We start from the raw sequence: 13,641 nt of genomic DNA, 5'->3' as shown, positions 1-13,641 counted from the left end.
ACCAATTGGCGGCCCAGACGCAATGGCGGGAGGAGGAACCTGAAGATGAATAAAAGAATAGGGAAAAGGAAGGTCCGGTGTCAGACCGGGAGAGACTTTGTTGGTGGTTAGGAAGAGAAAGTCTCGAAGGAGCGGCTGATCCATATGCATATGAAATATCTGTTTGCAATATCATTTTGCTAAAGCTTGTTATAATTTAACTGAACGAATCCTGAGTATTCATTTCCTGGTCTGCCTTTCAACGAACACAATATTTAAAGGGGAAACTTTGAGAAGTGACCGGTGGTTCTTAAAAGACTCTGGCCTTTTGAGCCAGAGTAGAATCGGTTGCATTTTTTCCTACAGTAGCCATGTGACACTACTTGGGTTCATAGTGCCATTCAGGGCCTGATGCGTACGTAAAGACACTTGCAAAACACACAAGATAAAAAAGTATAACTCAGGGAGCACAGTGAGCTTTCAGATACCTTCTCAACCTGAATTTACATTTGTGTTGGTGCATTTTGATGCCATTGTTCCCGATCTCTGCTCTGATGTAGGATTCATAAATCGAGAAGGTTCACCCATGGATTACACCATAAAATCTTATGGTCAGATAAATATAAAGTAGAAGTATAAAATGACATCAAATTAAAATACATCATAATTAAAGCACTCTAGCTCAAAGTTGTACTTGAGTACAGTACTTGACTATACTTTGTTACATTCCACCACTGATAAGTGTAATGGCAGTGGTGGAGACCAAAAGCAGAGCTAAAAGAGAGAGAATTGCAGACTTTCATTTATCAGATGGACACAAACACCACTCCTCTGTGTGCTGGATGTGTACATAGACAGCTCAGATACGATATTATTTCCCCTAATACTTTATGCAGCATTACATTACTAGAGTAGTAGGATATAATACATCATATTAATTATAATTTAAACCTTCAATGAAGCCAGATGCAGCCCAGGTTAGAGCAGAATCTCTACCAGGGAGCCTGTAATGATCAAACGTTTGTCTCCGAAGGACAAGAGAGGAGACAAGACACCATCTCTCTCCCCTCTCTCTATAATTAGACATGTCTACCTCTGCTAATAGCCATGGGAGTCAGGCTGATCATGACCGTGTTTGAAATTAGCACACGCACACACACACTGCCAGTCTCTCTCTCTGTCATTTCCTCTCTCTGTCCCTAATCCGTCATGTCCTCCTGCAGTAACAGCCATGTAAGTCATGATGGTAATGTGCATATTTCATACTGTGTCTCAACATTCTCCCTCTCCCTATGCTTTCTTATGCTGGTTTTTTATCTTACTACCCACTATGACGTTCCCAAACAACATATCAAACAGTCATAATTCAACAGGCCTAAGCAACTAAATCGTCATCGGTTCCAAAACTGAAATCAGTTTGAGTGTTTTCAGATCTGACCCCTCTAATTTCAAAGTCTGCTTCATTTGGGCAAAATAAACACCATGTGGTCGTGGTTAAAGGTCCAGTGTGTAACGTGTTTAGTTGTTCATTATCAAAATCTGTGTTGCCCATTCACAAACTTTTCCTTTTCATGAATATTTACCTCCACCATCAATTCCAAGTATTCCTTTTGGCTTGAAATTTGACATTTGCATTAGCATGAACTGGGGTAGACGCTCCATATTCATGCATATGTCCCTTACCTTAGCCGGTAAGGGACATACAGGACATAGCCTTTCGCGTTTTCGCTGTCACATGACAAACTCACAGGTGCTGCTAACGCTGCTAATGGGTATCGTAGCTTCCCGGCCCCGGCAAGTTTGAAGCAGGAAACATGGAGGACCACACGTATTCAAAATCCAAATTTCAGGAACAGGAGTCTTCTTCTTCTTTGCCCAGAAAAAGAAAAAGGGCAAGAGACCGGCTTTTTGAAGCGTGAAGGCTACCCTAGCTGTAATACGTACTTTGAACTGCGTGGTCCGAGAGAGTTGATTGCCATATGTGATCTCAACGCTAGATGGGAGAAATTCCTACACATTGGACCTTTAAAAAGAGACAGGACATAAATTACAGTCTCAAAGTCAGACCCAACCTCCACTTTTGCTTTGTACAAAGGATAGTAATTACATTCATGACCACAAGGGGGCAGGGAAAACATGGTGAACTAAGACAAGATACTCGTACAGCACCTACTGTTAGTGATGGCCAAATAAAGCTTCATAAACCGTCAGTTGTATTTGTTGAGCCCACTAGATGGCGCTTTGGGGTTTTTGTATATAGTTGTGTTTCTGTATGTGCAACGTGTTGAGCAGGGTTAGGGTTAGGGTAAGGGCCACCGTAGTATTGTGATACTATTTTAGCCTTTCTCCTTGCTTCGTCAGTGGGAGCGACTGACATACAAGGAAAAGACACGAGTGAGGGAAACAAGGAGACAGTTATGGGAACTGAAATGCACCCATGGAGGAAATTTGTATTAATTTACTCATCTGAAGTAGTTCCTAAAACAACTGTTCTTCTATGGGATAAACTAGTGTTGGAGAAGTTGAGATGTGGAATCATTATCCCAGCCTGAAGGACTGAAGACCAGGCTGTCTCCAAGCATGACCTGAAGCTGACAGTACAATATGGAGAGTCACTCAATTTTCAGAAGAAAATCTCTTCTGTCTCCCCGCTCAATCTTATTCCCTTTTTTTCCATTTCAAGCACTGTGATCTCTAGTGATGCGTGGTCTAGTATGATCTAAAGTGTTTCGCAGGAATATTGGGATGGAAGAAAAGATCCCATCAGCCCCAAATCCAAAAGGCTTCATTTAGCTAACCTGACGTATGGATGTGTGGTGTAGCGCTGTGGAGCTAGGTCTGGCAATGCGAGACAACCCGACAAAATGGATTTACATGTGATGTGTGATCCTGTGATTTGTAGTATTTTGGTTAAAAGTGCAAAAACACAAGTATGATATTTTGTACGTGATATGTAGACCATGAAACCACAGTTAAATTAATGGTATTTATATATTAGCCATAAGATTTGATGACTTAAAACAGTTTTAAAATTCTTTTCATTTCCTTATGAATATATCAGTACAATTATTGTTACTTCTGGTAATTCTGTTAATAAAATAGACAATCTGAAAAATATGATTATGCACATGTATGCATTAACATAAGATAAATGTAAAATAATATAAAATGTGTGTGTGTGTGTGTGTGTGTTTGTGTTTGTGTGTGTGTGTGTGTGTGTGTGTGTGTGTGTGTGTGTGTGTGTGTGTGTGTGTGTGTGTGTGTGTGTGTGTGTGTGCACAGAGAGTCAGATGCAGCATGATGAAAGCAGTACATACAATTTGAACAAACCATCTGCTGTACCTACACAATAATTATAATTTTTATGATAATGTGATCCCAGACCAGCTGGAAAATGTTCAACTGCAGATAGTGATGGCCAAATGAAGCTTCAGGAAACTTCATAAAGCCCACCAGATGGTGCTCTCTGTTCAACAAAGGGTTTACAGCACACTCAGTTGTCATTACTTGAACCTTTTTCTTTAAACCAAGAGCGCCATCTAATGGGCTCAGAAAATAAAGAAAACGCACGCATGCCCGCACTCACGCACACACACACACACAAAAACACACACACACACACACGTGTACCTGGAAGTCATGTGAGAGTTCAGGACAGAGGCGGCTGTACTGGGGCAGCAGCTCTTTGGGTCTGTCTGGGTCAGGACGAAGACGAAGTTTGTTCAGGTCAGTCTCCAAATCGTCATCCTGGACAGAGACACACGTGGGTGTCAGAAAAGATAAAGGGAAAACAAACACAGGACTTCACCCAGGAGATCAGAGTTTGTGTCCCATGGGAAACCAGATATCAACGTTGACATCAACCTTTTTTTAAAGTTACGTAGGCTACGTAAGTCAACTTTCATATGCAGAGTCCCTTTAACTAATACCAGAAATTTAAGTATTTTAACCATTTTAATGCATTATTTTCAGACAATAGCATGCCTCTGATGTAGTGTCATCATCCATGCTCCAAATAAAATAGAACACCAATGTTCACATACATTTCAGTCTTTACGGAGAAAACCAAACTCATGAATAATATCTTAACTGAATCAAGATCTATCTAGTCTTGCATTGGCAGAACTATTGTGTTATTGGTCAAGGTCCGCATTTCACTTGATATGAAAATATCTGATGTGTTTTTGAAGACATGATTCAATATAATCCCAAACAGAAGAGCTCATGGCTAACCATGGAGAGTAAAGTGATGATCTCGTTTCCCTCGGACCAAACTAGAAAAGTTACAATTAAATTATTATATTTTAAACAATTATATTAGAGTTTGTAGATACATCCATGTTACTTCACCAAGATGGTGGAACTGGAACTTCTATGCTGCAAACAGCAATATCATGAAAGGAAAGTCCAACACATGACATTCATACAATCTGCCAGGGATCCTGTCATGTGAGTAACAGTATAATCGATGAGTCAAAAGTGTTTTTACAGAACCCAAATGGAACTTTTTCTGACAAGTTGTATCTGTGGGCGTCGAGGGTGGCACTTAGCACCACTGCTGGCATCGTTATTGTCAGTCCCCTGTTAAAAACAAAGGACATCTGTCTTTCCTGTCTACCACATGCTGCCACACTGGGACTACAGTGACTGAGTCACAGTGTGCAATAACAAATCATTCTCTTTAAATCATGTCGGCTTAATCAGAGGCAGAAAAACTTGTACAGAGCTCCTTGCACATGTGCATTTTACTATGTGCATCATGCTATTGTTAGGCCCTCTGGCAGTCTCCCCCACTCACTGACATTTTGATTATATATGACTCCAGAGTGATTAAAAGCACTCACAGAAAAGATTACAATCTTCTTACTTTTGATGTTTTTGTATATAACATGTAAGCCAATCCCAAGAACCGTGTGCATCTTTGAACAACAGCGTGGTGCAGCAGCTGTGGGCAGCTTCCTGTCTTGTTTGCTGCACTGAAGTGCTGGACGGAGGGCAAAACTTGTTTCCCCAAAATACGGTTCTGAGAAAGCTGCAAGCAACAATATTGGAGGCCAAGCAATCGGCCCATTCTGAACAGGCACGTTTTGAACGGGCACCGCACTAGTATATATAAAAAGACCTAAAATTAAATCCCTCTAGTGGCCATAGTAGTTATGACATGAGCAAAGGAGGAAGTAAAGTGATGAAGTATGAGAGTGCTAAATTCTGTGTAAGGAGGCAGGTTGGGGGATGGCTAATAAACTATAAATCAGCTTACTAATTCACCTCCATTTGGTGGATTAATTAATCAGATATTATTACACAGCTTTGTTGAATACTTTCTAAAATTCTGATTCTGTCAATTACCCCATTCGACAGTCTATTATTTCTGAATAAAAAACTGTTGCTATAGACCCAGTTCTGATCCTAGACTGGAGGATCATTTTTAAATCAATAAAATCATTTGTAGATCAATATTTTGTGTCAAATGAGGATCAAAGGTTCTGACAGCATGAAATACCACGACTTCTTAAAGTATGACAGAGTCCAAATGTATAAAAAGGGCTAAAATGGAAACACCCTCAAATTAAAATCTAAGTCATTAGGCTCGTTGGAGATGAACTGCGCCTCGCCTGTAAAGTAGACGAGAGCAGGCGGGAGCAGCCGGGGGCGGTGACAAGAATCCGCTCTCAAGTCGGACAGTTACCAGCCACTTCCAGCAGCCTTCAGGCTGAACAGGAAGTGACAGAAACACTGTGGTCGGATTCCGTTTTAATAAAATTTTATCAGACCATAAATCAGCTTTTACACAGTCTCCAGTTGTTTTTATTATGACAGAGTAGCTCTCAAAATGCTCTACATGCGATCTGTTGCTGATTTTAATTAACAACACACTGTAGATGATCTGTAATCTTCAAAACAGATTTAGTCTCTCTGACTTCTACGTAACTATCAGCCACACAACATGTGTTCTGTACAGAATAAGCCTTTAAATCAGACAAATAGCAACTAAAATCCCTTAATTCAAAATCAATAAAAAGTTTATATAAAACATCATCATGGTGAGTCGATTCTGAACCAATCAGCTGTTAGATCAGCTGAGAGGCCGGCGTTTCCCAGCATACCCTGGGTCCGCCTGGGTCTTGCAGTAGGTGAAAAGCAACTGCGCTGCCTGCGCCTTGATCTCGTGAGGTTATCGTTGCCCACGTGTGCATGACGTCAGACCTGAAGTCGGACACAAATCTAACCAGCATGCGTTGGGCGGCGGTCGCCGGTAATCGATTCTGCGCATGTCTGGCTCATCTCGAACGAGCCTACAATTTCATTTTAAATCCAGTGTGCTGGCGGACCGAGCCAACACAATGAAAACGGCTCACTCTCCTAATTCTTGCATTGACCTAATACTTTGTGAGCAGACTTTTCTTTAGTGAGTCAACGTGTTAAATAATGCCTTCACTGTAAATGATGTCTTGACATTGGAAGAGTTTTTGTTCCACAGAGTGAGAAACCAGCAGCATTGATGACAGGCCAGCAGGCCAGCATTACACCAGCAGTATTCCCCTCAGCTGAACACTGGGGTAGATGTGGAGGAGCTGCAGCTTGTTAGTCAGTAGTGATTGTGGAGCAGTGAAAATGTCAAGGATTACTGGGATTTGCAGGCCCAGTCATGATCTCTGCTCTCAAGCTCTGCAGATGATACACGTGGTGCTGGTGCTGCTGGTGTTTCTCAAAGCACTCATCTGAAATTGGTTATAACATTGATTATTGCAATCCAGGATTTGTTTTACTTTTGCATTGCAATCAGATCATCATCATTTAATAACAATCAAACGTGTGATTTTAAAAGTGGAAGTCTATTCTTTGCTATGCAGAGAGTCTGCTTTTTGATGGAGCAAATTTAGATTTCATTGATGCAGTATGACTTACTATGATTTGTTTTTCTGGAGCTTTCAGTTGGTGATGACTGATTGTTGATGATTGATGATGAGAATGATGGAAAACAACTTGAAATTTGGTTTGAAATCTCTCAGAAAAAAAGGTAAGTAGTGAGTTGAGTTGAGTTTAGATTATCTTGTCAAACCCGTGATGGCTGTTGGCGCTGATAACAGGCTCGTTCGAGATCTGCGCAGAATCGCTCACCGGCGACCGCCACCCAATGCATGCCGGTTAGATTTGTGTCCGACTTGATCCCGACTTGCTCTGACGTCACGCACACGTGGGCAACGATAATCTCACGAGATCAAGGCGGCCACGGTATTTAGAGCCAGGCGGACCCAGGGTATGCTGGGAAAAGCGGGCCTCTCAGCTGATCTAAGATCTGATTCAGAATTGACTCAACGTGATGAGGTTTTATATAAACTTTTTATTGATTTTGAAATTGAGGGATTTTAACTGTGATTTGTCTGATTTAAAGGCTTATTGTGTACAGAACACATGTTGTGTGGCTGATAGTTACATTTAGAAGTCAGATTACAGATCATCTACAGTGTGTTTTTAATTAAAATCATCAACAGATCACATGTAGAACATTCTGACAGCTACTCTGTCATAATAAAAACAACTGGAGACTGTGTACAAGCTGATATATGGGCTGCTGATAACAGGATATTATTAAATCTGGACTATAGTGTTTTTTTTTTTTTTTCTTTTTTTTTTTTTGGCTGGAAATTTTTTTTTTTTTTTTTTTTTTTTTTTTTTTTTTTCCCCCCCCCTCCCTTTTTTTTTTTTTTTTTTTTTCGGGGTTCATCTTGAACAAGCCTAACATGTCATTAGAGATGCTCACTGAGAACATGTCAGTCCCGCCCCTCTCACACCTGAGCTGCATTTAATCGTCAGTGGAGCTGCATATCGACTGCTCCTGGCCTTTGGCCCCTGAGCTGCCTGTTGTTTCTGCTGCTGCTGGTAATTTGCAGTCGGTTAAACAAATTTGTTGTTGGTAAACATATATATATATATATATATATATATATATATATATATATATATATATATATATATATGTCTCTGTCACTTAGAAGTTACATTTATATACTTTGTTTTGCTACATAATTGCTGACCCTATAATGTTGAATGGACTACGGGCTACAGAGAGCAGAGCGGGGTTCAGTTGTAGGCAATGAAAGCTTTAAGGTAAAGGTTAGCGGAAGATGGTGGTTTCAGTTAAATATTGATAAAGTAAACATGTCCTGTCTCTTCCTTTAAAGGTCCCATGGCATGAAAATTTCACTTTATGAGGTTTTTTAACATTAATATGAGTTCCCCCAGCCTGCCTATGGTCCCCCAGTGGCTAGAAATGGCAATAGGTGTAAACCGAGCCCTGGGTATCCTGCTCTGCCTTTGAGAAAATGAAAGCTCAGATGGGCCGATCTGGAATCTTCTCCTTATGAGGTCATAAGGAGCAAGGTTACCTCCCCTTTCTCTGCTTTGCCCACCCAGATCATTTGGCCCGCCCATGAGAGAGAGAGACATCATGGCTTTCAAACAAGCAAAGTGGCAGTTGGTCAAGGCCACACCCTCACCCTCCACCTTGACCTGACCTTAACCATGAGCTGCCAATGCCCAAACAGACCCATAGCAGAGATGAATTAGAGAAAATGTTATAACTTTGCAGATATGTTCATTATCTGTCAAAACATATGCTGATAAAGTAGTAGATGTAGTAGTTTATGAACATAATTTCAGGAGACATTGGATATTGCATACATTTTCAGGTGAGACGCCAGTGATGGTTTCACCTGTACCCATATTAGTTTGTAGACGGACACATTATTCCCACTCATACTGACAATACAGGGAATGTAAACCGTTCAATTCATTTCTAATTGAGCTGTCTTTGGACAGAATAACAGAGCTGCATCATCTATAAAAGATAACAGAATGGCTGATGGATGCCGCCACCAGTCTGCAAACATGACTGTTTGACATTTTGTCTAATCTCCTGAGAGCAGAGCAACACAATAAGCTAAATGTTACGCATGTTAATTATATTCCTCCAAACTAATTTCATTTATTCAATTTCATTTGGCAGCAGAGTGGCCCAATGCTTAGCACTGAGGCCTCACAGCAAGAAGGTACAGGGTTGCATGTTCTCCCTGTGTGGGTATTCTCTGGGTGCTCCGGTTTCCCCCCACCACTAAAAACATGTTTCCTTTCCTCTCTACCGAGCTAATGTGTGGTGAGTATCTGGCGTCGTTAGGCTGCCGTACATCACCGAGATTGGTGCTACACATTGGTGGTGGTAGGGAGTTTCATGTTCCAGAAATGCTTGTTACTAACTTATCTCCGGGGAGCTTATTCCCCGGAGTCTTTATGTTTTCTGGCCTTGCAGGTTTCCTTGGATTGGGGTGGCACCTAAATCATGGTTGCAGCTGCCGTGGTCTTGCTTGACGCCCTGCTATGCCCCGCAACACCCCGCTACGGCCCGCTACACCCTACTACGCCCTGCTGTGCCCTACTATGTCCTGAACTGCTACAACTATTATTTCTAGTAATAGTTCCATTATCTGTATTGTTACTATAACTGCCACTGTTCATCACTCCAACTGCTGTAATTATTATGAATCATATTTCAATCATATATCTATTATCTGTATCAGTCTCTGTGTCCAAACCGGCAGTGACAGATGCCGCCCACAAAGAGCCTGGGTCTGTCCAAGGTTTCTGCCTAAAAGGAAGTTTTCCTCACCACTGTCGCAGTAAATGCATGCTTTCGGGGAAATTGTTGTAATTGTTCGTAAATTATAGAGTGTGGTCTAGACCTACTCTATCTGTAAAGTGTAAATCTTGTTATATTTGATACTATAAATAAAATTGAATTGAATTGAAATGAATAACAACCTTTCCAACTCATCTGTCCTCTTGAATCATAAGGCAGCGAGGGCTTTTGTTACTGCAGCGAATGATCTTCCTGAAGGAGTTACCTGAACCCATTATTGTGGATGTGTGAAGACACAATCTGTGTGAAAATCTTAATAGAAAGTATCATACTATATACTATTTATAGAAAGTTTTAGCTCTGTCATTTATGTGCTAGTTATTTATTGACTCTGAGAAGAATCTTTATAATAAAAAACTAATGTAATAAGTGGTTATATAAGTTCATAATATGATACAAACCTTAAGTAATTGTTCTCTCATGGTAGATTGAACAGGCACTTACATAGTCTGCCTCTGGCTTATCTTCAGCATCGTCATCATCACTCTCGTCACTGCTCTCATCTGGATACAACAGAGACAACAGACGCAGTGTTCTGTGTGTGTGTTGAAGTGTAACTCTGATTGGGAGGATATCCAAACCGTCATACAGTGTGTAACTCACACAGTTTTAAAGTGCTCATATTATGCTCATTTTCAGTTTCATAATTGTATTTAGAGGTTGTACCATAATGGGTTTATGTGGTTTAATTTCCCAAAAACACCATATTTTGTTGTACTGCACATTGCTGCAGCTCCTCTTTTCACCCTGTGTATTGAGCTCTCTGTTTTAGCTACAGTATGAGTATGAGGGTGTGCCCTGACAGTACAAGACCCTTTGGGGTGGACTTTGGGCTTTTTCACTTTGTAAACCTATAACGTGAACAAAAATATATATAACACAATAAAGCACTTTAACATCCGACATTCAGTAAAACTGCATAAAAAAAAAATAATAATAAAAGGGATTTAAAACTAAAGGGAAGAATCTTAAGGCAAAGAAATTGAATTACAATTTTCAAACTCGGGCCACTGAAGACTAAAATGTCCTAAAAATGTAGGTTAATTTTTTTCTGCCACTGGGAATATGGACTACAAAAAAAAAAAAAAAAAAAAAAAATTCAAAAAGGGAATTATGTGAATTTTTTATTTTACCTTGTGTCTGAGTGACTAATAGAAACGTCTGAAACTGGTCCAGTATTGAGAGAGCGAGCGCTGACAGATGCCAAACTGGCTGGGGAAATATTGACCATCAGTGGACGTCCACTAACAGAGCTGTTTCTGCCACTGACAGGCTCAGATTGGTATTCTCAGTATCTGACTACTGTCATTCTGAAATCATGGTCAACGGTGGAAATGTTAGTGAGAGTTGGAGCGAGCAGTGCCAGGGAGTTTGTTGATTTGGAGTACCGACAGCGTAGCTTTGTGTTTAAAATATTTTCAATTGCAGATTTCTTGGCACAGCTTTCATAGAAGTTACCTTTGGATACAGACCGGCTACAGTTACAACTGGATCCTAACACTCCGGTTCATTCACTGTGCCTTGCAGACCATCGGGTCTGCAATGTCCAGTGTGACTGAGGATGACTACTGCAGCCAAAGAGGAGAAGAAATCCTACATACAATAAAGAAGAAGAAAAAGGCTGGCAGTCGATATTGTGATTAAATTGCTGCTCGGTTGGCGGCTGCCAGTTACAGTGTTCCCGTTCAATACTGGACAAATTTCAAAGATTCTTGTTCACATCAGTCCCTTAGACACCATGGGACTACATTATTTCATCTTAGTATATCTTTGTTAATCAGTCAGCCTGTCTGGTTCCAATATTGACCAGTTTAACTTAAAATATTCCCAAATTCAAAGTACTGCATTGTATGTTGTATTTATTATGTTGATATTACTAATCCACAGATCCAAGCCAGTAGCCGCTTTAATAGGTGCTTCTGCTGAATGTTGGCAGGAGGCGAGTACTGAATGGGACACTGTACCTGGTTCTGTGTCCATCTCAGGGACAGCATGTGGTCCTCCAGGCAGGGGGAAGGTGTACGCAGACTGATCTGATTTCAGTGGAAGAGGAGTTTTAGGAAGACACTTCCTCATCAGCTGCACAGAGAGCTCTACCAGAGACTCCAGACCTTTACTCAGCAAACATGTCTGCAGAGAAACCGACAGTCATTAAACCACCGTTAATAGGTCCGTCTGTATGAAATCAATGGACTGCACTAACAGGAACACATGGGCCAAAAGACATGAGTCAAACTGCATCTTGGGAGACAGTGGTACTGCTAATTATTTTTTATTTGAAATAAAAATTCTCAAAAAGCTTGTTGATTTTTCTAAGCATTCAGTATTTGTATTGTATTGTATTTGTATGTATGTTTGCCATGAGATCTAAAGCCCATTATATTTTTTTATGATTGTCCAGCTGAGAATCTGAAGAACAGAACTTTGAAAACTAAATAAATTAAAATGTTGATTTGAATATCTTCATCTACTATGACCAAAAGGCTTTCAATGAGCACATGTATCATGCCTCCTTGTGGATTGGGAAGCTTTAGGACAGTGTTCTTTGATTCCAGTTGATCGTCAGTGGGGTTCCACAAATCCACTGTCAAGTGTGTGTTCCTTCTGCAAACCAACGTCTTCTTAGTGTGTTATCCTCACTGCTTGTGAGTTAGCGAGGGAGGAAAAGTCGGACTTTCTGAACAGATAACAGACGGGAGGCAATGTCACATTGTGTCTCTCAAAGTGACGACGGAGACTAATCCTGGCCCATTTCAACCTCTACTGAAAAAAAGGGCTTTGATTTCTGAACAAACCCTTCTCTTTCTAAAGGACAGTAGGCTTTCGGTGTCTCTTATCTCTATTTGAAGAGCAGTAAGCTCCCCATTATCTTCAGATTGCAGAGCACAAATATGTAACTGTCCCCCTTCACTTAACCAATTGAACCCGTTGGTGAAGACCTCGACATAAGAGTAGCTGTTTACAGTACGACTTCCTCTTGATGGTGTAGAGGTAAAGATTTACATTACAGAACTTGACAAACAGAACCTTAATGAATAGATCCGTGCAGTCAGAGGAGAGGAGAGGAGAGGAGAGGAGAGGAGAGGAGAGGAAGAGACTGGAAATAGTAGACAGCACTGACAAGTTAAGTCGTTGTTGCTTAAGGGTTACCAGCTACAGTACATACACTACTTTCATACACTACGCTAACGGCGTATAGTACAGATAAGCTCAAAATAAAACTATTTTTCCCTGAGGGGACATAAGATTGTTGTGACAGGATATAAGAAAAAAATGCTTCATCACAGCATCAGTCTATCCCAGAAGAAGAAGAAGAATCAGGACAACAAAACAGAGAAGGGATGATTTGAAAGTTACCTGTGTAGTTTCATACAGCAGTCTGATGCCTCCCTGGCACAGGACGGCCTGCCTGCCTGCAGTGCTGTGAGTGACCTTATGGAGGCAGCACAGCAGCGCATGGCAGATTGCTACATGTTCACTTCCTTTGCTGTGCCAGTCCTCATAAAGCCGCAAGAGGCCAGAGACGTAACCCTTAGACACCACGGAGCTAACATTAGCCTCTGTGAGGGAGAGACACAGACAAACACAGGACATCACAGCTACTTCACTAATGGCTGACTGGACAGAACGAGGACGCAGAAAATCCACATCAAATCCAGCAATTTATGAATTTAAGATTGACTAAAGATCTGAGATTCCAAACTAAGTCTGTCCATTTGGCCTCATAGTGTCACTCAGCCGCTATGATCCTCACAAAGCAGCTGCAGAAACACACACACACTTTTCACACACACACACACACACACACACACAGTTTTAACACTATTGATCAAACAACATTCCCAGAGCTTAGATAGAGTAGTAACATAACAGTTTGCTGTGGTATGTCATATATCTCTTGGGAGAATGAAGGCTGTGTATAATACCATAATACTGATGATATGTACACCACATCACATCAACCA

The 13,641-nt window shown here is 40.9% G+C and overlaps 1 protein-coding gene across 5 annotated transcripts in view; it reads right to left on the bottom strand.

The window, feature by feature from the left end:
* LOC120564171 (cytosolic carboxypeptidase 4) overlaps window positions 1–13,641 on the bottom strand; it is a 121,232-nt gene that overhangs the window by 66,609 nt on the left and 40,982 nt on the right. For all 5 annotated transcript variants that reach the window (XM_039808941.1, XM_039808947.1, XM_039808942.1 and 2 more), the window contains exons 8-11: window positions 13,034–13,236; window positions 11,641–11,806; window positions 10,121–10,179; window positions 3,610–3,726 (exon numbers count right to left, since the gene is read on the bottom strand). In XM_039808941.1, the coding sequence (XP_039664875.1) occupies window positions 3,610–3,726; window positions 10,121–10,179; window positions 11,641–11,806; window positions 13,034–13,236 (545 nt within the window). The remainder of the gene's footprint in view (window positions 1–3,609; window positions 3,727–10,120; window positions 10,180–11,640; window positions 11,807–13,033; window positions 13,237–13,641) is intronic.

This window comes from Perca fluviatilis, chromosome 8, assembly GCF_010015445.1.
Source record: "Perca fluviatilis chromosome 8, GENO_Pfluv_1.0, whole genome shotgun sequence".
Classification (NCBI taxonomy): Eukaryota; Metazoa; Chordata; class Actinopteri; order Perciformes; family Percidae; genus Perca; species Perca fluviatilis.
This window is presented reverse-complemented; position numbering and strand designations above follow the sequence as displayed.